Raw genomic sequence first — 23395 nt, forward strand, 5'->3', positions numbered from 1 at the left:
CTCATCTACCATACCCCCCTTTAACACCTATGAAGCAAAATTGCTCATGACACAGAGGACAGATCATGAATTCTGGATAAGATGAAAGCTGTATTTACATCTTGGCTCTTTAACTTAAGTAATCTTAAAAAATATGCAATAGCTTTCTGAACTTCAATTTACTCATCTGTAAAATGACCTCATATTGTTGGTGCATTAAGATTTGGAATAATATATGCAAAGCAACTAGGACAATTATTAGTGTGTAGCTGATGTTCAATAAGTAATAGCTATTATTACTATATTGATTACATCAAAGGGAATGCCACTTATGATAAGAGTCAAGATGATGGTTTTGGCAATGGATAGTATAACCAGCTCTGTATTTTATCACCAGAGAAATATTTCCTATACAAAAGCTGTTTATTAATAGTTGAGATAAAGCATATTTTTAATTAATACCTAAAGAAAATTTCTAAAAATATCATTAACTTTTCATCTGTAAATTTGTTTTTCTTCCAGCTTTATTGGGGTATAATCGATAAGTAAAATTATAATATATTTAAAGTGTATAATGAGATGACTTGATATTTATATAAATTGTGAAAGGAGTCCCACAATTGAATTAAGACATCTATAACTTAACATAGTTACCTTTTTTCCACTTTTTTTACCTGTAAATTTCTAATCTTGTGATATCTCTGACTTCAGATGCCGCATATATATGAATACCTGACAACAATATTTTAGACACCCCAGCTCTGCTCCTCACCACTCTCTTCTCTAAATATTGTCCTTCTTACAGGTTACATATAGGTCAGTCTGTCTTATTTATCCTCCTCTGAAAGATGATGTAACTTGGAGGTTTGGAGCTGTGTATTTTTTTAAAGATAGCAATAGTGACTGAACATCATTCATCCTTGATTCATTTATCCAGTAACTCAATGGTTACCATGTGCCATAGACTATACTGGGACTTCAGGATTGAAGCATAGATAGGTATAGTCTCTACCTTGAGAGATGTACAACTTACCAGGAATAAAACGCATAATATACTGTAATAAGTGCACCAAAAGAAGTAATTATAAACAGTAATTATAAATAGAAGTAATTATAAATAAATATGAGAAAATGGGATAAGGATATTTGAGGAAGGCTTCATAAAAGTGGTGCTATTTTAGCCATTCCTGGAAGGATAAACTGAGTAGTACTAGCCAAAGGAATAACAAGCACAGTGAATATAGTTGTGAGAGAGCTTAGATTTCTCAAGGGACAGTGAGAAGGTGAATATGGCTAGAGTATAGGGCATGGATTGGGTGACAGAAGCTGGCACTGTAGGAGGTTGAGATGAGTTTGCAATAGGCTTCAAGAACCTTGATGTGGGATATGAACATTATCATGTGGCTACAGTGAATATAATGGAGTAAATGTTTGTGTCCCTCCCCCCAATTTACATGTTGAAATCCTATTTCACAATGTGGTAGTATTAGGAGGTGGGAAATTTGGGAGGTGATGAGGTCATGAGGGTGGATACTTCGTGAATGGGATTTGTGCCCTTTTAAAAGCGACAACTCTAGCTCTCTTTCCACCATGTGAGGACACAATGGGAAGACAGCAGTTTGCAACCCAGAAGAGGGTGCTCATCAGATCCCAACCATGCGGGCACCCTGATCTTCGACTTTCAGCCTTCAGAACTATAAAAAATAAATTCCTGTTGTTCATAAGCCACTCCATCTATAGTACTTTGTTATAGCAGCCAGAACAGACTAAGACAGTGAGCCATTAAGTTCAGAGTATCATGATATCATGTTTCTGAAGTGTTGCAGATTAAAGCTGCTAAAGTCCACTGCATCAGACTATCAACATACCTCTTAAAAGGAGTAAAATAAAGACTACTGACTGTTTTATACGAAATATTATGTGAAAAGCAAAGATTTACAAATCAGACATGGCTTCCTAAAACTCAATAAAACTGATAGCCATTTTACGCTCTCAAATGTAAATATCTTTTATCAACTTACTGTTTTCATGGGCCTCCATTAAATTAAGTGTCTGAGACTTAAAGGGATTAAGTAGTTTTTGTAATTATTCCTTAGCTGTTCAAGGGCAGGATCAGACAATGATTCAGCTCTGATGCTCTAGTAGGATAAAGTTCATTTCATAAAAGCTCTTGTTGAGCCACCGAGGCATAGTGAGTGATAATATTTATTGGCCATTGACATTAGTGTAAGAATTATCAAAACATTTTTTTAAATGGATAGCAATTCAGCTAATGCTTAATGGCATTAATATGTACAATGCCACTTTTGCTCATCTAGGCTAGTGGTGGCTAACAATTAGTCAGACTTATTGTTATGACTATTAGCAGATTCATATTTTTATAGCTTTAATAAAATATAATTTAATGCCATAAAATTTATCCATTGTAAGTATAAATACAATGACTTTTAGTATATTTATAGAACTGTGCAACAATCACCTAAAAATCTAGTTTTAGGACATTTATATCACCTCCTGTCTTAGTCTGTTCAGGTTGCTTTAACAAAATGCCACAGAATGGTTGGCTTATAAAAACAAATTTATTTCCCACAGTCCCAGAAGTTGGGAACTCCAAGATCATGGCACCAGTCTGGTCATATTCTGGTGAAGGCCCTCTTCCCGGTTCACAGCCTTCTTGCTGTGTCTTCACTTGAAAGTGGCTATGGCCCTTTCTAGATCTTCTTTTTTTTAAATCAAATATATAATTTATGAAGTGATTCTCCTGATTACTCTAGTACCCATCTGGCACTATACATAGACTCTTGACAGGAAGCTCTGTTAGCAACAATCAACAGGGCTCTGCTCACACACCTTTGGAGACAATCCCAGTGACAGGTAACCAGCCCCAGCCCAAACTACAGTATTTCTTGAACAAATCTCAGGAGTCAGTTGGCCCCAAATGGGCAAGGGCTGGCCTCCCTGCAATCTGACTTTTATAAGCATCCACAGATTCAGCCCTGGCACCAAATCTAATCTGCATTGGCCAGGTGAAATCTGCTCACTAAATCCTGTTTCATAAGGCACTAATCCCATTCATGAGGGCCCTACCTTCATGCCCTAGGCACCTGCCAAAGGCCCCACCTACTAATACCATCACTTTTGTGGGTTAGAATTTCAATATATGCATTTTAGGGGACACATTCAAACAATAGCAGCCCCCAAAATTCCCTCAAAATAATTTACAATCAATCTCCATTCCCACTCTAGCCACAGAAAAAACATTTATATGATTTTGCCTCTCAGTTGGCTTTTCTGGAAATTTCATGAAAATAGAATCATAATATGTGTTCTTTGTGTCTGGCTTTTTTCACTTAGCATGTTTTTGAGGCTTTACCATGTTTTTACAATGCATCAGTATTTTTGTTCCTTTGAATTGAAGAATGTAATTCTATTATATGGGCTTACTGTATTTTTAAAATCCATTTACCAATTGATGGACATTTGGGTTGCTTCCACTTTTTGGCTATTATAAATAATACTGCTATGAATGTTCACTTACAAGTCTTTGTGTGGACTTAAGCTGTTTTACTGAATATTGTTGTAAGTTGATGTTTTAATTTTTAAGAAAATTAACTGTTTTACAAAGTGAGTATACAATTTAAATGCCTAACAGCAATATGTGAAAGTCCCAGTATCTCTAAAATATCATAAACATTTGTTGCTTTTTTAAATTATTATTTTGGCTATTCTGGTGAGTATAAAGTGGCATCTCATTGTGGTTCTAATTTGAATTTCCCTAATGACCTTAGCATTTTGTTTAGCATATTTTCATATACCTATTTATATATATTCTTTGATGAAATGTTTGTTTAAACCTTTTACTCATTTATTATTAGGTAGTTTGTCTTATTATTGAGTTATAAGAGTTTATATATTCTGGATATGAGTTTTTTAGCATATACATAATTTTCAAGTACTCTCTCCTTGTCTATGGATTGTCTTCATTTTTTAATGGTGTCTTTTGAAGTGAAAAGTTTTTAATTTTGATCAACTCCAATTTATAATATTTTTTTGCATGTAGATACCCTAATTTCCTAGCACTATTTGTTGAAAAATCTATCTTTTCTTCCACTGAAGTACCTTGGTCTTTTTATCAAACATCAATTGACCATAAACTTAAGTGTTTATTTCTGCACTCTCAGTTCTATTCTTTTGATCTTTATACCAATACTCTAATCAGTACTTCACTATATTGATCACTGTAGTTTTATAGCATGTTTTCAAATTGGGTAGAGTAAGTCCTTCAACTTCGTTTTTCTTTTGCAATAACTCTGGCATTTAAGAGATAATAGTAATAAGAATCCTGAAATTGGGTGGCCATTGTTGAGTGCCAGTGATGGTTTGAAGAGAAAAAGCAACAGGTTCAGGTCAATTAAGTAGCCAATTCAAAGCAATGTGTAAGTTAGAGTTCAACCCCTCAGCAGTGTTTAAAAAAACTCCCATCTTCTGCTACCTCTGAGTTAACCAAGCTACAGATCAGACTCAAGATTTAATTGCCAGAGTAGCAGAATTTCAAAAATTTTGAATGGATTCTTATCCTTGGCAAGTGCCCTGTGACAAAATCAGGCTCCTAAAAGGGAAGGAGTTAGAATCTGGCATATGGGAGAGTGATACTTGTGTAAATGCATTTGAGAATTTTGAACCTCTAGATTATCTTAAATTCTCTGAGGCCACAGAAATGGCTCACTGCCGCTCAAAAGAAGAGCTCTCTCGTTTGTCTTTTCATTGTGTGGAGGACCTTTCTGCTATGCAGAGGACGACAGTGCTACATGTCCTCTTTAGATCTGTGCCCAACAGACCAATATCTGTGCTCGAATCTTAGTATTACACCCAGAACTAACAAGTAAGCATAATAAGGTCATAGGATACAAGGTCAACCAATAAAATAAATCCAATTTCTATATATTACCAATGTATAATTGTAAAGTGAAAATTTTTAAAAATACCACTGAAAATAATTCAAAAATGAAAATACTGAGTTATTAATCTAAGAAAACATGTACTAGATCTGTATGCTAAAATGATTTTGTAGTACAAAACATTGATGAAAGAAATAAAAGAAAAACTCGCATAAATGAAGAGATATAATTTAATAGATTGGAAGATTCAAAATAATAAATATCTACTCTCTCCGAAATGATCTATAGATTGAACACGATTCCAATCAAAATTCCAACAGGATTTTTATAGATCTAGATAAACTGATTCTAAGATTAATATGGATAGGTAAAGGGTCCCAGAGTAGATAAAACAATGTTGGGGGTAAAAAAAAGAAGAAAGTGGGAAAGACTACATTATGCGGTTTTAAGAGATCTGATTGAAGCTACAGTAATCAAAACAATGTGGTATTAGCAAAGGAATAGACATATAGATGAATGTAACAGAACAAAGAGCACAGAAATAGAGCCACGCAAAAATGCCCATGACATTTTGACAAAGGTTCAAAAGCAAGTCAATGGAGGAAGAAAGGTCTTTTCTATGAATGGTAAAAATAAACCTTTGCACCTCAATTTTCATTCAAAAATAAATTTAAAACAAATCATAGGAGTAAATATAAAATGTAAAATAAAAAAGTTTAGAAAAGAGAGATCTTTGCAACCCAGATTAAGCAAAAAGTTCTTAGACTTGAAACCAAAAGCACAATGCATAGAAGGGGAAAAAATGATAAATCGGGCATCATCAAAATTAAAATCTCTTACTCTGTGAAATACATTGTTAAGAGAACAAAAATATAATTTCTAAAAGCATAAGTAAGAATGACATGCTCAACTTGTCGAATATTCAAGAGATGCACATGAAGCTATAACACTGTGTGATGAAGCTCAAGCGGTATTCAGTGAGAAATGTATAATTTTAAATAGATATATTAGAAAATAAGAAATATTTAAACGGCCAACCAATTCAAGAAGCTACTGAATAAATAGCATATTCAACCTAAAGAAGTAGAAACCAGGAAACAACAAAAATAAATGCAGAAATAATGAAATAGAAAACAGCTGAGCCAACTAATACAAGCCATCGCTTTAGACCTACTTATACGCATTTTTGCAAATACAATCAATTACTAAAAAGAAAAACAGGAACATACAAGTAAATTTGTACAAAATTGAGATGCAGCAAAGATTTTAATCTAATGGAACACAATAAGTTCCCTTCAGGATAATCAAACTACGGACAGGAAAATGTTTCTACAGAGAAGCATACTTCATTTTATTATGCTTCACAGATGTTGCATTTTTTTTACAAATTGAAGGCAAGACCCTATACCAACACAAAGATTATGATTTGCTTTATTGCAGTGGTCTGGAATCAAACCTACAATATCTCTGAGGCATGCCTGTATAGAGATATCTCAGCTAATTAAGGAGAAATGAGAGGGTGATCATTCTATGACCCCTAAAAGATTAATAAAGGTCGTGATATCAGTGACTGCTACCATCAATACAAAAAGAGACAACCAGGCATTATATACCTCCTAATGGAGGTACATAGCATCACCTATAGAGTGGGAGGGAAGGAAGAAAGGAAGGAAGGAAGGAAGGAAGGGAGGGAGGAAGAAAAGAAAGGGGTTCTGATTTATAGTATTTGCCAATTTTCATGGCATAAATATTCCCATGACTAATTCTAACTCTAACTCCCAATTTAAAGACATGCAGGGACCTGAAGAACATGTTAAAGGATACCAAAGTGTCACAGTCAGCAAAATCCAGACTATGGAAAATAGGACAAAACACGAGACTTTTTTTTTTTTTTTTAATGCAAAGGGAAAGCGGTGATATGGGGGAAATCTATAACAAAGATTTTTAGGACTAATAATTCTATCAAGTTTATGCTTTTAAAAAGATTCTTTATCTTTTAGAAATGGATACTGAAATACTTAGGTGTGATGCCTTGAACTTACTTCACATTATTTCATTTGCAGAAATGGAGGGTGGGGGTTTGTGGGGGGATAGGTGGTAACACATTGGCCAAGAATTAATTATTGTTGATGCTAAATATCAGGCGTATGGTGCTCATTGTGTTCTTCTGTCAATTGGTCTATAAGTTTGGGAGTTTCTGCAATACTTTTTATTATAAATATCATGCCATTAATTTTGAAGTCCTAAACAAAAGGGACTACTTTTTAGAAAAAAAATAAATTGATCTACAAAAAGAACTTCAAAATACACATGGAAACTATTCACAATTCAAGACACTCTTAAATGTCCAGAACAAGATTATTTTGGAGGCAACTTCTACCAAATGACCAGGAAAAATTAACTGCTAGCTTTTCGTAAACTTTTCCAAAGCATCCCTAGCCAGCTCTCCTCGATTCAAAAACCAAATGAAGACCTCAGCCCCGACCCCCACGAAAAGAACACTTGAGCCAAGCTCATTCACAAAGCAGTAACTATCTTAAATGAAATAGCAGTCAACACAGCAGTAAATTATATAAGCAAACAGGCTGTGCCCAAGAAATGAAAACATGACTTAACATTAGAAAATACATTGAATTGTAATTGTCCACATTAACAAATTAGAGGAGAAAGAACCTTTGAAAGACATTCAACATGAGTTCATAGTACAAAGTTATGCCAAACTAAGAATAGAAGGGAACTTCCTTTTCCTAAATTCTACTAGCAGTCCCCAACCTTTTTGGCACCAGAGACCAGTGCTCCTATGAGAATCTAATGCCTGATGATCTGAGATGGAGCTGAGGTGGTGATGCTAGTGCTGGGGAGCGGCTGCAGATACAGATGAAGCTTCGCTTGCTCCCCCACCGCTCACCTCCCCCACTGCTCACCTCTTATGGTGCAGCCTGGTTCCTAACAGGCCACAGAATAGGACCGGTACACTGCCCAGGGGTTGAGGACCCCTGAGTCTACAGCAATGTTGGAAGCATTGTCATTCAAGTCAGGAACAAGGCAGATATATACTCTCACCTCTACTGTTCAAAACTGCACTGGAACATAAAGCCAGAGATATGGATATAAAAATAAGTAAGATATATGAATATTGAAAAGAAAGAGTTACTATCTGGTAACAATACAACTATCTATCTAGAAAAATAAAAGGAATAAGTCTGTGGAATATGCGAATAAATAAGGGAGTTCAGAAAAATAGTGTATGGGAGGTCAATATAGTTAAATCAAAGAGCCTTGCCACACAAAAACAATAACAAATTAGAACATGTAATAGACAATATCCCATTCACGACTGCAACAAACCCAAAGTTACTTAAGAGGAATTTCAAATCACAAAATATATGAGCTTTTCATAGAGACATACATAAAAGTTTACTGATGGATGTAGATTTTTTTAGAAGTCCCAAATAAATAGAAGTGTGCCATATTCACTAATGTGAAACAAAACATTGTAAACATGTCAATTCTCCTAAATTATATACAGATTTAGTGCCCTACCTGCAGTTGCCAAAATGACAATGAAGTTTGTGCTGCTGCCTTTTACTCCCAAAATCAACCCTGGAAAACAGTAGAAGAAAGAATGAAAATGAATAATGATGTATCAGTTTCCTGGGGCTACTGTATCAAACTACCACGATACCATGGCTTATACAACAGAAATTTATTCTCTTACAGTTCTGGAAGCCAGATGCCCAAGATCAGTTTCACTGGGCTGAAATCAAGGTGCCAGAAGGGGCGCGTTTTCTCTGGAGACTCTGGGGTATAGAATCCATTCCTGGCCTCTTCCAGCTTCCGGTAGCTGCTGCCACTCCTTGGCTTGGGGCGACATGACTGCAATCTTCAAGGTCAGCATCTTCAAATATCTCTGTTCTCCAAGTTCACGTTTTCTTCTGTTTGTCGATTCTTCTTCCGCCTCCCCCTTAAAAGTATACAAATGGTTGTATTTAGGGCCCACCTGGATAATCTAGAAAAATCCCCCCATCAAGAGTCTTAAATTAATCACATCTACAAAGAGCCTTTTTCCAAAGAAGGCAGTATTTTATAGGTTCTAGGAACTAGGATATGATATCTTGGGGTGGCAGAGGGGGGGATGCATATTTCAGTTTACTGAAAATATCAACAACAAAATCTAAATAGCAGACAATGAGAAAATCCTGTGTTGAACTGGTACTTGTATTTCTGATGGGGAAATGGGAGGCAGCACTGAAGTTTAGGAGGGTCTGTAGCCTGTAATGGATGGCAAATGACAGGATAGGTAGGAGTAAACTTTTAAAACTTCTGACCCTGCTTCACCTCAGACCAAAGATGCCAGGAGCCCAGGCGTAGTATCAGATGTCAGGAAAGATTGGCTGGATTGATGCTGTGTGACTCCAGAGTCCATGTTAATAACCACCTGAAACCACTTTAGTGATAAAGCCTGGCCTTTTAAAAAATGTATTTTAATAAAATAAAAAGAATGGAGTGAAAATGCAATAGTGAGCATCAGGGTGAACCAGACATACCCACGCTTGGTAGAGATGTAAAATGCATTCCTTAATATCAGCGAGGCTTAAGAAAAAAGGAAATTACTGTACTGAACAATGCAGTGTTAGATAACCTCAAAGGAGCAGGGACTTCCCAAATCGCGCTATTCAGCTACTTCAGTGCAGAGAATAAACGGAAGAAAACATTTCCAAAGCCTATGAACTATGGGTGAAGAGACCCCATAGGAATGTAGGCTTCTTTTCTGAATCTCTACCACCTGTCACGGCCGCTGCTGCTCTCCCACTTAGCATTTAGCCTGGGAACCAAAACTTTCTCTGAAAGAGTTGCAGTTGGGCAAATGCACCCAGCTGGCAGAGAGGGCAGAATCTCCCAGACAGCATTTAATCAAGGAGCCAGGAACCAAGATGAGCATCTTCGTGAATGAGGACTGAGAGGTTTATACACATCTCAGAACAGTGTGGGCTCCACAGAATCCCCCTCTACCCAGGACGTCAGCCCCGGGAGACTTGGCAGGCCTGTCAGGATAAATAACCCTTCCCCCACATTCCCAACTCTGGGGACTCAGAGGTGATCAGCCTAGTTAGAGGGAGACAGATTCTGGTTCACCAAGGGAGAGAGGCTCAGGCACTTCCAGGAGTCAAAGTGACAATCCTGTGGGACAACTAAACTGACCTCCCACGGTCGGAAAGAAGGAGCCCCAGCCCACTCTGAGCCTGCTTTCAGCTCAGGGAGGCCCTATGCAGAGGCTCTATCCTTGGATGTAGTGTTTCCAGAACTTTGGGGTCTGAAGGAGATGAGGCTTCAATCCAGGTGATGAGACTCAGGTCAGTAAAGTGAAGAGTCTTAGATTCTGCCAGTCCTCAAGAAGTGGGTCCTGAAAAAACCTCCCACCATAGACAGAGGGTGCATCAAGATGAACCTGCTGATAGCTTCTGCTGTCAGCCCTGTGAGACTCCAAGCACGGTTGACAGACAAAGCACCCCCACCCCCACTTGCCTGTTGGGGAAGGAGAGAGATGGAGGCCTTAACCTTCAGGAAGGGGTGCCAGGCCCTGTCAGGAGTAAATGTGAATCCCTTGTGGAGGACTGAGACATCCTCTTGCTCTGAATCAGAGAAATCCCCACAGAAATTCACTCTGACTCCTGCTGTCAACTGTTGAGACCCCCCTCAGTGCTGGGAGGATAAGCATTTCCTCTCCCCCATTCCTGGATCAGGGATTTGCAGGAAGAGAAATTCCAGGCCTTGCCAAGCATCAAAGTGAGAATTCTGAGGGAGGGCAAGCTTCACAGTGAGGACCCTGAAGGAAGATTAATGAAACTTTTCTGTGTACTCAGAGAGGGCCCCACCTCCTGACACCTGGCTCACTCCTGCTGTTAGCGCTGGGCAAAGCTATGAGGCAGAAGCACCTCCCTCAAGCCTCTGCCTTTTTTGACAAGTTTTCAGGAAGATTAAGGCCATGGCCTGAGGGGGGCCTTCTCAGGTCAGCAGAATGTAGATTAGTTGTGACTCTACTGAAAAGGGTTTAAGGTACCTCCCCACTCCAGAAAGGGCATCTCACAGATACGCCCTGCTCCTGCTGCCAGCCAGGGGAGAACTCGGGCAAGGAGTAGCTGAATGTGGCATCTTTTCAATTTTGTCTCGGTGGTCTCAGGGACGTCTGAAGACAAGAAAGCAGGTGAGGTGGGGTAAGGGTGGGTTGAGGCCCTGCTAGATGTAGCACTTAATATCCTGAGGGAGAACTGAGGGTATCCCCACCCCAGAACACATGGGCCCAAGTCCATGCTGTCATACCTGGAAAACAGTAAGCAGAGATGGGCCATTGTGGTAAGTGATCACTTCCACCACTGGGGTGGGGGTGGGGTGGTTCCTCTCAGAGAGTGGAAGCTTCAATCTGAGGATACATGTCAGGTCAGCTGAGGTGGGGGCTAGAGCAGGCCCTGTCAGGAGTAAAGATTAATCATAATGGGCCCTCCTACCCTAGACAAAAGAGGCCCCACCGAAACCCATGGGGACCCCTGCTATCAGCCCAGGAAAGCCCTAGGCAAGTGTGCCTAGGTGTGGTGGCCCCTCACTTTCTCCTTAGGAAGTCAGGAGGTAAGTAGAGTGGTGTGGACCAGGTCTTGGCAGGGGAAAGATTAGGAGTCTGAGCATTGGAAGAACCATCTAACTCAGAATAGTGGGGACATCAGAGTCTGGCCCTACTCCTCCTGTCAGCACCGGGGGACCCAGAACTGTGCCTATAGTCTGCATTTCGAGGTATCCCCTCAGTTCTTCTAGGAACTGGGAGGTGAGGGCCTTGTGTTACTGGGACAAAAAAGGGGTCCGTCTGCCTGCATGCGTCTAAGCCAAAGAAGAGATAGGTGCAGGTTTTGCAACAAAAAAAGTAAGATTGATTAGAGCTGCAAGTCCGGGAGACACAGGTGAGCTATCACTCAAGGGCCTGGCTCCCTAGGTGTCCCGGGAGTAAAGATTATATAAAGGAAAATCTGTCATCATGGAAACTGAGAGTTAGGGTAGTGGGTGCTACCGATTTGACAGTTGGAGGAGGATGAGGTCATTGATAATTGTGTTCTATTGTGGAATCAGCCACCCTGACATCCCTTCTGGTCCCTTGGCCTGGTGGGGCTGTTGTTCTGCCTGGTGGGTTTTTGTTCTGCCTAGATCAGCCTGCAGCTGAAACACATCTAAAGCCAAGATGTTATCCTTAGTGAAAAGTCCAACAGAAACCTATTGTCCTCATGATAATCCTGAGACTCAGTTAATCTTATGTCCTGAGGCTTAATGATTAAAGGAGCAGGCATACAGAGAGAGGATGGGAGGGGGGAACAAGTGAGTCACAATGCCGTTATCTGGGCAAAACCAGCTTGAATCAGAGAAAAAAAAGGTATATTCAAGAAATGAAGTTTGTGTGCAGTTACACTTGGTCTGAGGCACGTGTCCTCAAGACAGCATATCAGAGGAGGCCTGGGCAGTACCAGAAGTCAAGGTGAGGTGCACACCCTAAATGTCTACCAAGGGTACCACTCACCCCAGAACAGAAAGACCCCATAGTACGTGACCCTAGTCTCCCTAATCTCAGTCTTGGAATCCTTGGGCTGCATTGGCTGGCTACATACACCCTGAGGAGCCATCTCACTTGCTATTTCAGTTCTTAGGAGACAGGTCAACCTGAAGAACAGGAGCCCTTTGAGAACCAAGAGCACCCCTAAAGAGGAGACCTGTGAGTTGCCTTTGTTAGAGCCATCATGGGTGAGTTTCTCAGCTAAGGTCACTGACACTCTCCCTCTCTCCCTCAGGTCTGTGAGTTCAAATCGCCCACCCTCCTGCCAGCTGCCCACAACACAAGTCATGTCTCACAGTCAGAAGAGCGAGCACTGCAAGCTTGAGGAAGACCTTCAGGACCCAAGAGAGGCACAAGGCCTGGAAAGTTTGCAGGCTCCCATGGCTGAGGAGGAAGCCACCACCACCACCTCCTCCTCTCTCTCTCCTCTGGTCCAGGGCACCCCAGAGGCGATGCCTGCTGCTGGAATGCCAAGTGTTCCCCAGAGTTCCCAGAGAGCCTGCTCCTCCCCCACTGCCATAATAGCCACTCCATCGAGTCAATCTGATGAGAGCTCCAGAAGCCAAGAAGAGGAGGGGCCCAGCACCCCGCAGCCTCCAGCACACCCCGAGTCCTTGCTCACTGATGTGCTACACAAGAAGGTGGCTGAATTGGTGCAGTTCCTGACTGAAAAGTATATAACAAAGGAGCCCATCACGAAGGCAGAAATGCTGAAAAGCATCCTCAAAGAGCACAGGGACCACTTCCCTGTGGTCTTCAAGAAAGTCTGTGAGTGCATGGAGGTTGTCTTTGGCATTGAAGTGAAGGAAATGGACCCCACCAGCCATTCCTACGTGCTCGTCAAAACACTAGACCTCACCTACGATGGGATGCTGAGTGATGACCAAGGCATGCCCAAGACTGGCCTCCTGATACTTATCCTGGGCATAATCTTCATGGAGGGCAACCGTGCCCCTGAGGAAAAAATCTGGGAAGTGCTGAATATGATGGGAGTGTTTGCTGGGAAGAAAGATTTCATCTATGGAGAGCCCAGGAAGCTCATCACCAAAGATTTAGTGCAGGAGAAGTACCTGGAGTACAGGCAGGTGCCCAACAGCGATCCTGCTCGCTACGAGTTCCTGTGGGGTCCCAGGGCCCACGCTGAAACCACCAAGATGAAAGTCCTGCAGTTTTTTGCCAAGATCAGTGGGACTGACCCCGCTTCCTTCCCTTACTGGTATGAAGAAGCTTTGAGAGATGAGAGAGAGCGAGCCCAAGCTGGAGTTGCCGTGGATGATACTACTGCCATGGCCAGTGTAAGTTCCAGTGTCATGTCCAGCAGCTTCTCCTGCCCTGAGTGAAGTCTGAAGAAGATTCTTCACTCTTCATTGGAAGACAACGGCCAAAGATCTAAGTTGTGGAGGGCCAGGCTGGATCTGGAGGGAACACAGTACGTTATAACATCTTTGTGTTCCTTTTCAATATGAGTGATTTGGAGATTTATCTTTTTGTTTATTTGTCTGTTTGTTTTCAAATGTCGTTCCTTGTAATAAAAAGTTTAATTAGCTTCAGAATCTAAGTTTATGAATGACAGTGGTCACACATTTATAGCCATTTGTCGGGGTTAAGAATAAGAGTTTTGCAATTTTGCAAAAGAAGTTGGGAAATCACCCTTTTTTTGTGATCTGGAACAAGATAACATGGCATTAGAATAGGAATTTCCTTGGAAATGTGAAAGAACCCAGCAGTAAAATATAAGGTTTCTAGGAACAGAGGAAAAAAAACATAAAGGTTGGGTAATTTTGAGGTTCATTTATTCCTTTTAGTCTGTCATTCTGTAAAATTAAATTATATATATTTGCTTGGCTTATTCAAGAATATAGGAGAAATTAAATCTTAAATGAAATCTCTTTCTCACTGGCTCACTTATTCCCCAAACATGAATTGAGTGCTTGCTCTTCAGAAGGCCCTGTGTTAGCGGTTGGGGCATTAGGATCAGCAGGACACACCACTCCCCATGGAATGGTAAAGGCTAGGAGCAGCAATCACATCAGGATGATGATGAGATGTCTTCTAAGAGCTAACGAGGTAAAAGGAGGAGAGGCGGTGGGACTCCAGATGCAAGCAGTCAAATACAAGTGCCCTTAGCCAAGACAGTCTGAGGCTTGGGGAAACTCAGATTACTTCTGTGGGATTTGATTGCAGCGAAGCTGAGTGGTGGCAGGTGCCAGACCCTAAAATGGTGTGTCTTACAGTTGAGAGAAAAGTCTAAAATGGAAAACTGAATTTAGCAGTTACTTTTGGGTCTTGGATAAACCACAGAGAAATCTCTACCTGGGACAGCTATGGAAGGTGTCCTGAACTCTTGTAAAAACCCAGTTTGGTTGAATTAGGTATTTTAGACACATCATCTGCAAGGATTTCCTTTAAAAAAAAATAGTGTGATATTCCCTTGAAGTGATGCCCAGAAACCACTAGGCTGGCACCCTTTTCATTGACCTGGGAAAGCCAGAGCCTTTCCATTAAAAAATGGCATTATAATTAGGTTATCTTGAATACATTTTGGCCAACTGTAAGCAAGGATGAGATTTTTCGTAGCTAAATGAATGAAAATAGTGTTTTGGATGGGACAGCAGCCAGGAAGGAAGGAAAGAGTAGGTTTTCAACATGAATTCTAGGAGTTTTGAGTTGAATCCAGCTGGAGAAGACTAACTCACATCCAAATTAAATAATGTATTCTCTAAGAGAGTTTTATTTATGAAGCAGCATTTTTGGCTGATTTGGTATCTAGTGTCTAGTGTCGCTGCTTATTCTCAGAGAGATCTTGGATAAGAAAACATTCCCAGAGGAGAGGGTGGTAGATTCTGAGGTCAAAACAACATTAGAAATAACTACCATTGTCAGGAGCTCTGCTGAGCTGGAGTGAGAGCTAAGCTGCCAGGTGTCAGAGTCGCTGATTGAAGCAATAGGCCAAATGCAATAGACTTAAACCTTTGATCACTTCCTGTGATGATAAAAGCAAGAATGTAAAACAGGAGACAGTGCTGATTCCTCCTGTTTTATTTTCCTCCATGGAACAGCTCACCAGTGAGGGTCAGGTGGATCAGCAGAGATCTGGCGGTCACCTCACTGTTGACGGAGCCAGAACAAACGGCTCTGATGATTTTAGGGATCCTGGAATCAAAGGAAGAAAAGGGGGAAGGGCTAGCAGTGGAAAAATAGCTGGGAAAAGTATCTTCAAGGTTTCCTCCTTCTCTCCATATAAGGAGGCCTCTGTCCAAGGTCTCAGATGAAGACACTTGGGAATGAAAGCACAGAGGCTAGGAATGCACGTATGAGCAGAGAATAACCTGCCAGAAGGGCCTCAGTCTTTCACTGCCACCTCCTTCGGAGACTGCACTCCAGGTTGTCCAGTCTGAGGTGGGGAGGGCGGCTTTGTCTAGGAGGCCTGCCAGGTAAAGCCTTTGTAATTGCCTATGTTCACACCTGAAAAAGCACATATTAGGGATTTTAACCAGAAGCCAGATTCCTCACCATTCATTAAAGATCCAATATATGCCAGGCACTGTGTCAGGGGCTTTACATACATACATGCCAACAGTTCCGCAAGACAGGGCTTATCAAATTCACTTCACAGAGGATAAAACTGAGGCTCAGAGCACTTGATGGTTTCCCTGTGATCACATGGCTAGTAAGTGGCAGGCTGAGACTGGACATTTGATCTAAATTCATCTGAAGTCCATATTGTTCCTAGCCTAAGGCAGACCTTCCATCTCTTAATTAACTTCTCGTGTCAGATCTCCATAATGTCTCTCAGGCCACATACACAAAAAGGTCTCTGTATCAGGATACTCAAAGCAGGTCTAAAGAAAGAAGGTGTCATTGTGAATCAAACATGATTTGGGTACTGCCTGTGGGCTTTATTAACCTGGGGTCCTCCTGCCCAAGTCTAGCGTTCCTCTAGAGCTGATTCTGTATTTCTTCTGGTTCCAGTACTTTTCTGATTTATAGCAACCTTCCTCTGGTCTTCCCCTGTATGCCACCCTGTCCAACTCTGGAACCTGACAGGCTTACCAGCTCTTTACTACATGTTCCTCTGAAGGCGGTGCCCTACTTCCAATGGAATAGCCTAGAATCGCCTGCCCTTCCCCTGACATAAAGCATTCCTACTACTTGCAGAAGATCCCTTCCTGTCCCATCCCTCCTGGAACCTCTCTGCCCCTTCAACTTAAAGGTTCACATTGGACACTGACGTTCAGACGCCTGGTCACCCACCCCCTTGGCATCTTTAACCTCTCCAAGTGTTTTCCAAAAGGGCTGGTGAGTAGAGCCTGACTAGGCACATAATCTACTGGTTTGGGGACTATAACCCTGAAATTAGAGATTTTTTTTTTAACCACTCTGATATTTGCAGTAGGATTTTAATGAGATGTCTTCTTTGAAATTGGTCAGTGAACACATACACAGGTGAATGAGCTCACCCACGCAGGTAAATAAAACAAAAGCTCCCTTATAAATGGTAGATGAAGAAAGACCACGGAAATCACTGTGGAGCAAACATCTACTAAAACTGAATTCCTAAAACTCTGGAATCCTCCTAGGTGTTGAAAATCGTTTCTTTAGTGGACATGCTAACGCTGATTTAAAAAGAAAAGCATATCCTTCCATTGCCTTTGGTCTGTGTACCTTCCCCACAAGAAAACCCTGGTTTTCAGTTTGCCTAATGGCACCTGTGCAGGTGTTCAGGCGTGTTCACTCATGTGGACAGTAGCAGAGGCTCACAAGTTCAAATTTTGACCATGCATCAAAAGAAAGGAGAAAAATTTCAGCCTACTGAGATTATAGAGGTTATTGCAAAGGGCAGTGCAGAAAAGTGCTATTGAGTGAAGAATGGCAAATTCTCCCTGCTGACATTTACATGCTCCTTTGAAAACCAGGTATGATCCTAGGTTTGAAAGCACCCGTCATGTAGTAGGCACTTAAAAAGTTAGAGGCTGTGAAAGTAAATCTAGCTTTCTCTGGACTCCTCCAAGAAATGAAGAGCGTTGTTATAACACACCCTAATCGTTAATTTGGTTGAGAACTACAATTGACAGCTTATAGGAGAAACTTCAAGTACTCATCCATATCTTATATTTCTCTTTTTCTTGGACAAAGGAGAAAACTGCATTGCCAGACAGTGTGTCCTTAGACAGAAACCAGTGAGCTTTCTCTTCCACTGAGCAGCAAACATGGCCATCCTGTGTTTCCATGGTGAAGCAAAAGCATGGCAGCAGCCTGGATCCCCGGGTCACCTGAGAGAGGAAAGACCCTGCCCACAGCCATCGGCCATCAGCCATCAGAATTTATGTGAACGAAAGTAATTTTTGCTGTGTAAAGCCAGCCAATTCTAAGTTTTGTCTGTTGCATCAGCCAGCAGTTACATTAACTAGTAACACAGTACATTGCTAGTATTTCTGTTGAGGAGCATTTAAATATTTTAATTACAAAGTAATAGTGCATTGTTCTTTTTGTTTCTTTTTCTTCAGCTTTACAGAGATATAACTGACATATAAAGTTGTACACCATGGTGATTTGATATGCTATACATCGTGCAAGGTTTCCACCATCTAATTAATTAACACATCCATCACCTCACATACTTATCTTTTTTGTGTGTGAGACCATTTAAGTTCTACTCTTTTAGCGAATATTAATTATACAATACAGTGTTATCAACAATCGCCATAAGGCTTTACATTAGGTCCTCAGACTTTATTTATCTTAGAGCTGAAAGCTTGTACTTTTACCAACTTCTATTTCCCGCCCCCAGTAACCACTTTTTCAATCTGTTTCTATGAATTTAGCTTTATATTTTCAGATTCCACATATAAGTGATACCGTGCAGTATTTGTCTTTCTCTGCCCAGTTTATTTCAATTAGCATAATGCCCTCAAGCTCCATCTATGTTGTTGCAAATAGCTTCGACTTCAAAGGAACATTGGGAAATGGTCTATTTTTATGAGAAAGGAGCCTGATGTTAATTAAAATGTATACTATGAACCCTAGGGCAGCAGCTGAAAAACCTTTTTAAAGGTATATACAATGAGTAAATAGAAAAGATAAAATTAAATAAGAATGCTCAATTAACCCAAGTGAAGGCAGAAGGGAGTAGAAACAACAAAAAAAAAAGATGGCAGAAATAAAAAATAGTGAGATATAGATTTGAATCCAACCCAATAAATAATGACTTTAAATGTGAGTAGTCTAAATGTCTCAGTTAAAAGTCAGAGATTCTCAAAATGGATTTTAAAAAAAGCATGACACGAGTATATGCTATTTTCAAGAAACCCACTTTATATATAAAGATATATAAGCAGGGTCGGGCCTGGTTAGTACTTGAATGAGAGATGACCTAGGAAGACCAGGTGCTGTAGGCATTAAAAAAAAGAAAGAAAGAAAGAAAAATAAAGGTATAGAGCTCCTAAAAGTAAAAAGATGAGGAAGTTACGTTAAAGTTGAAGATTAGGTTATTATTTTATTTGTTAAAAGTTGGAGTAGTTTTGTTGATAGCACACAAGGTAGAAATCAGAACAAGCAATACTATTAATGGATAAATAGAAACATTACATTAGACAATGATACAGTGGCCAATTATTCAAGGAGATATAACATAACAAATACTTTTTTCATGGTTATAGCCATAAGAAGTAGAAGAGTTGAGATTTAAACCAAAGGACTTTCATAATATATTTCCCATGCGTATTTGAAATTCTTCCTGAGTGTGCAACCCAGTTTCACTAAGTTATCTGTTAATTCCTGTGCCGGTGCCACACTCTTAATTAAAATTGCTTTACGGTATATTTTAATTCCTGTAGGGGTTAATTTCCTTGCTAGTCTTTAGGGAAAGTTTCTTGATGCTTCTTGTAAATATCCTTTGATATTAACTCTAAATTATAAACAGTACATGTAATTTGTATTTTTTTTCAATCCAATCTGCACACTACTGCCAGACTATTGTTTCTATTTTTTTTTTTTTTTAGGAGAGGCAACCCTTGGTTGACCTCGTAGATTGCAAGGACCTTGTCAGTTTACAATCCCTTATTTCTTATTTTTACGTCTGCAGCACCTGGTCTTCCTAAGTGGTCTTCCATCCAAGTACTAACCAGACCCAACCCTGCTTAGCTTCCAAGATCAGACAGGATTGGGCTTGTTCAGGGTGGCATGGCTGTAGATTGTAATTTCTATTTTTAATGTGTGAAGATTTACTTAATGACCCTAAATGTGTGTGCCCCTGAAAACACAGCTTCAACATGCACAAGGCAAAAAGAAAACTGAAAGGAGAAGTGGACGAATCCACAATTATACTTGGAGATTTCAATAATCATTTCTCAGTAATTGATAGACTAATTATGCATAGTATTAGTAAGGACATTGATGACTTGAAAATTCTATCAACTCACTAGATCTTATTGACATTTATGGAACAGTCCACATAACAACAGCAGAATACACTTGAGAGTTGCTCAAGTATCTATGAATTGTTTTTCAAATTAGACCATATTCTAAGTCATAAAACAAATCTTACTGCATTTAAAAATAGAAATAATATGAAATATGTTCTTGGCCCACAAAGGAAGTAGAAATAAATAGCAGAACAATACCTAGAAAATTGTGCAATATTTTAAAATTAAGTGACATGCATCTAAATCTTAAAGGAAAATAGAAATTATTGAAATGAATTAAAATTATAGAAAAGACACCAAAATTTATGGGATGCACTTAAGCAAACAGAGTATTATAACATTAAATGCTTATATTTAATGACATTTATTAAATTAAATTATACTTAATAAAGCATTAAAAGAGGAGAGCTTTAGGAGTCAAGAGAAGATGGCAGACTAGGTAAAAGCAGGGTTCGCCTCCTCCCAGAACTGTATTGAAATTACAACCAAATTATAAAATAATCAATGTGGAGAATCACCTGAAGTCCAGCTGATCATAACACCTACATCTGCTAATATAAAGGAGCCACATGGAAGCTGGTGAGAGGGGCAAAATGGAAAATCGGGCTGGACCCGCACCCGCAGGTGGTGGAGGATCACTGGGAGGGAGAGCAACGCTGCAGAGGCTCCCCTGAAGAAGAGGGGGGTCCTGGCCTCATTTGGGGGTTCCTCAGCCCAGGGGAGAGGAGATTCCAATAACTCTGACTGTAGAAACCAGAGGGGATTCTGGCCATCTAGGGGAGACAGAAGGAGACTGAAACCCTAGACACTCTTTTGAAGGACCCACACAAAGGCTTTCTGACCTGCAGACACTCACCCGGGACACCAGCAGTGGGTAGAGGCTCAAGAGATCCATACCGAGAAAGTCTGCATTACCTGGCACCAGAACGAGGGCTAGAAGGGCAGCCACCATTGTGCCTTAGTCAGGCCCCCTACAGGACAATCTACAGACTGCACCTGCTTGACTGTGCAGACCCCTCCCACAGGGCCATTAGGAAGCGCTGGCCTGAGGGGATCGGCCTCCCTGATCCAACCTGCAGATGGCCCGGGACTATTGTTGCTGGATGGCTGCCACACCCTGCCCCGCTTCAGGGCCAAACATTCACAGCTGGCAGCCAGCTCTGTGAGCACCGTATTTCCAAGATAGGGTCACACAGATCACTGCTGCCAACAGGAACTTGGATGGATCTCGGGGATCCGTGGGCCCGTCCCAGACAGAAGCTGATCTGGGACTTCTACAGGACTGTGCAAATGGTTACCGAAGTTGCAACAAGACTGAGGATGCATTGATCCCACTGCCATTGTCTCTCTGAGACCCTGCCCCACCCACAAATTGCCCCAGGGGGGCCATTGACAGTGAACTGCTACAGCCCTGCCCCTTCCCCCACAATCCACAAAGGCAACAAACTTTGGCTAGCACAGGGCGGGCACTACATGGAAATCAGTTGCAGGGAGACCTCTGCTGCCTACAAGACTTGCATTATCGTGTGGGGGGATCGCAGGGGTCTGTGGGACCATCATAGACAGCAACTTGTCTCCCTGTGATATGTGACTACTATGGGAAAGTATGGACACAGAAATTGCAGAAAACTGAGGCTACTGGCCTGACGGCCCTGGACACCCTGAGATCCTGCCCCATCCAATACCACAAAGTGCCCACTGCACATTGATAGGTCCTTGCCCTGGAGTAGCGCGTTTAGGCTCAAGGTGGGCAGCAGCTGGCCTTGCAACAACTGGAAACTTGTACGGGAGCCACAGAGACAGCACTGGTGTGTACACTGACACCACAGTGTCAGGGGGAAATTTACTCACTAGACCCAGGAGACTCCCGGGCTCCCTGCACCACTCAACACGCATATCACCCAGAGGCACTTCCAGTTTCAGAGACTTACTGGCAACTGACAGGCAGTGTCAGGCCTTGAAGAGCACTGGTCCCTCTGCTAAACTGCCCTAGGTCTCTTCCACTTACCTATAGATGCAGCATAGGAAACAACCATCTGTGATCACTTTGTAGTTCTCACCGGGTAGCCCTGAGGAATCAAAAGCAGCTGCTGACCTTGGCCTATGGAGAAACCCCTCCCAAGGGGCTACAAAACCAATGCATTTGGAGACTGGCACCAGACCACAACAGAGCAACTCCTGACTAGTCCCATTAGCCATACACACAAAGGGTGGTCTCAACAAGTACGCAAGCCTGCTAGGGCACCTCCCACTCAGTGGGGTCAGCCCCCACACAGCAACTCTTACCCTGTGGGTATAGCCAAGTCCCACAATCAGCTTGAGCGTTAATCCCATCCACTGATGAACTAACAACAATAAAGACTTGGCAACAACAGAAGATCATATGCAACACACACAAAGATCATGTCCAGAGCCCCTGGTATAGGGGATCAGAGAGAGAGAGTGCCACTGGGCCATGCAAGACACCTTCCAAATTAAGCCATCTGGCCAAGGCTGAGAGATGAAAGAAATATTCCTGACACATAGAAAACGAACACGGAGAGGATAATAAAATGAGAAAACAGAGACATTCCACAAGTGAAACAACAGGAGAAAACTCCAGAAAATAAGCTAAGTGAAATGGAGGCAAGCAACCTACCAGAGACAGAGTTCAAAATAATGATTATAAGAGTTTTCAATGAACTTAGTGGGGGAATGGATGAGCACAATGAGAACTTCAACAGAGAGATAGGACATAGAAACCATAAAAATAGAACCAGACAGAAATGAGGAATACAATAAATGAAATGAAGAATACACTAAAAGAATTCAGTAGTGGACGGGACGAAGCAGAAGATCGAGTCAGCGAATTGGAAGACGAGGTGGCTGAATGCACCCGATCAGAACAACAAAAAGAAAAACGAGTTTTAAAAAATGAGGATAGTTTAAGAGACTTCTGGGACAACATGAAGCATAAAAATATCCAAATCATAGGAGTACCTGAAGAGGAAGAGAGCAAGGGATTGAGAATCTATTTGAAGAAATAATGACAGAAAACTTCTCTAAACTGGCAAAGGAATTAGACATACAAGTTCAGGAAGCACAAAGAGTCCCAAAAAAGAGGAATTCAAACAGACCTACACCAAGACTCATCATAATTAAAATGCCAAAGAGAGAATCTTAAAAGCAGCAAGAGAAGGGCAGTTAGTTACTTACAGGGGTACCCCTATAAGAATGTCAGCTAAGTTTTCAATGGAAACCTTGCAGGCCAGAAGGGACTGGCAAGAAATATTCAAAGTTATGAAAAACAAGAATATACAACCACATATACTTTACCCAGCAAGGCTTTTCATTAAAATGGAAGGTGAAATAAAGAGTTTCCCACACAGGAAAAAGCTTAAGGAATTCATCACCAACAAGCCAGCATTACTAGAAATGTTAAAGGGTCTTCTGTAAACAGAGAAAAGGTAAGAAATAAAATAGAAATAACAAATATGAATAATAAAATGGCGGTAACTATATAC

General features: G+C 41.0%; 1 protein-coding gene and 1 pseudogene across 6 annotated transcripts in view; one reads left to right on the top strand and one right to left on the bottom strand.

Moving 5' to 3' along the window:
• LOC107195659 (putative MAGE domain-containing protein MAGEA13P) overlaps positions 1-14362 on the top strand; it is a 104743-nt gene extending 90381 nt beyond the window's left edge. For all 6 annotated transcript variants that reach the window (XM_025046683.1, XM_025046684.1, XM_025046682.1 and 3 more), the window contains 2 exons: positions 8598-8767; positions 12704-14362. In XM_025046683.1, the coding sequence (XP_024902451.1) occupies positions 12756-13808 (1053 nt within the window). In that variant the 5' untranslated portion in view covers positions 8598-8767; positions 12704-12755 and the 3' untranslated portion in view covers positions 13809-14362. The remainder of the gene's footprint in view (positions 1-8597; positions 8768-12703) is intronic.
• A 5181-nt stretch (positions 14363-19543) lies between these two features.
• On the bottom strand, positions 19544-19662 carry LOC112479647 (annotated as a pseudogene).
• Positions 19663-23395: the final 3733 nt, after the last annotated feature.

This window comes from Pteropus alecto, unplaced genomic scaffold (assembly GCF_000325575.1).
Source record: "Pteropus alecto unplaced genomic scaffold, ASM32557v1 scaffold184, whole genome shotgun sequence".
Lineage (NCBI taxonomy): Eukaryota > Metazoa > Chordata > Mammalia > Chiroptera > Pteropodidae > Pteropus > Pteropus alecto.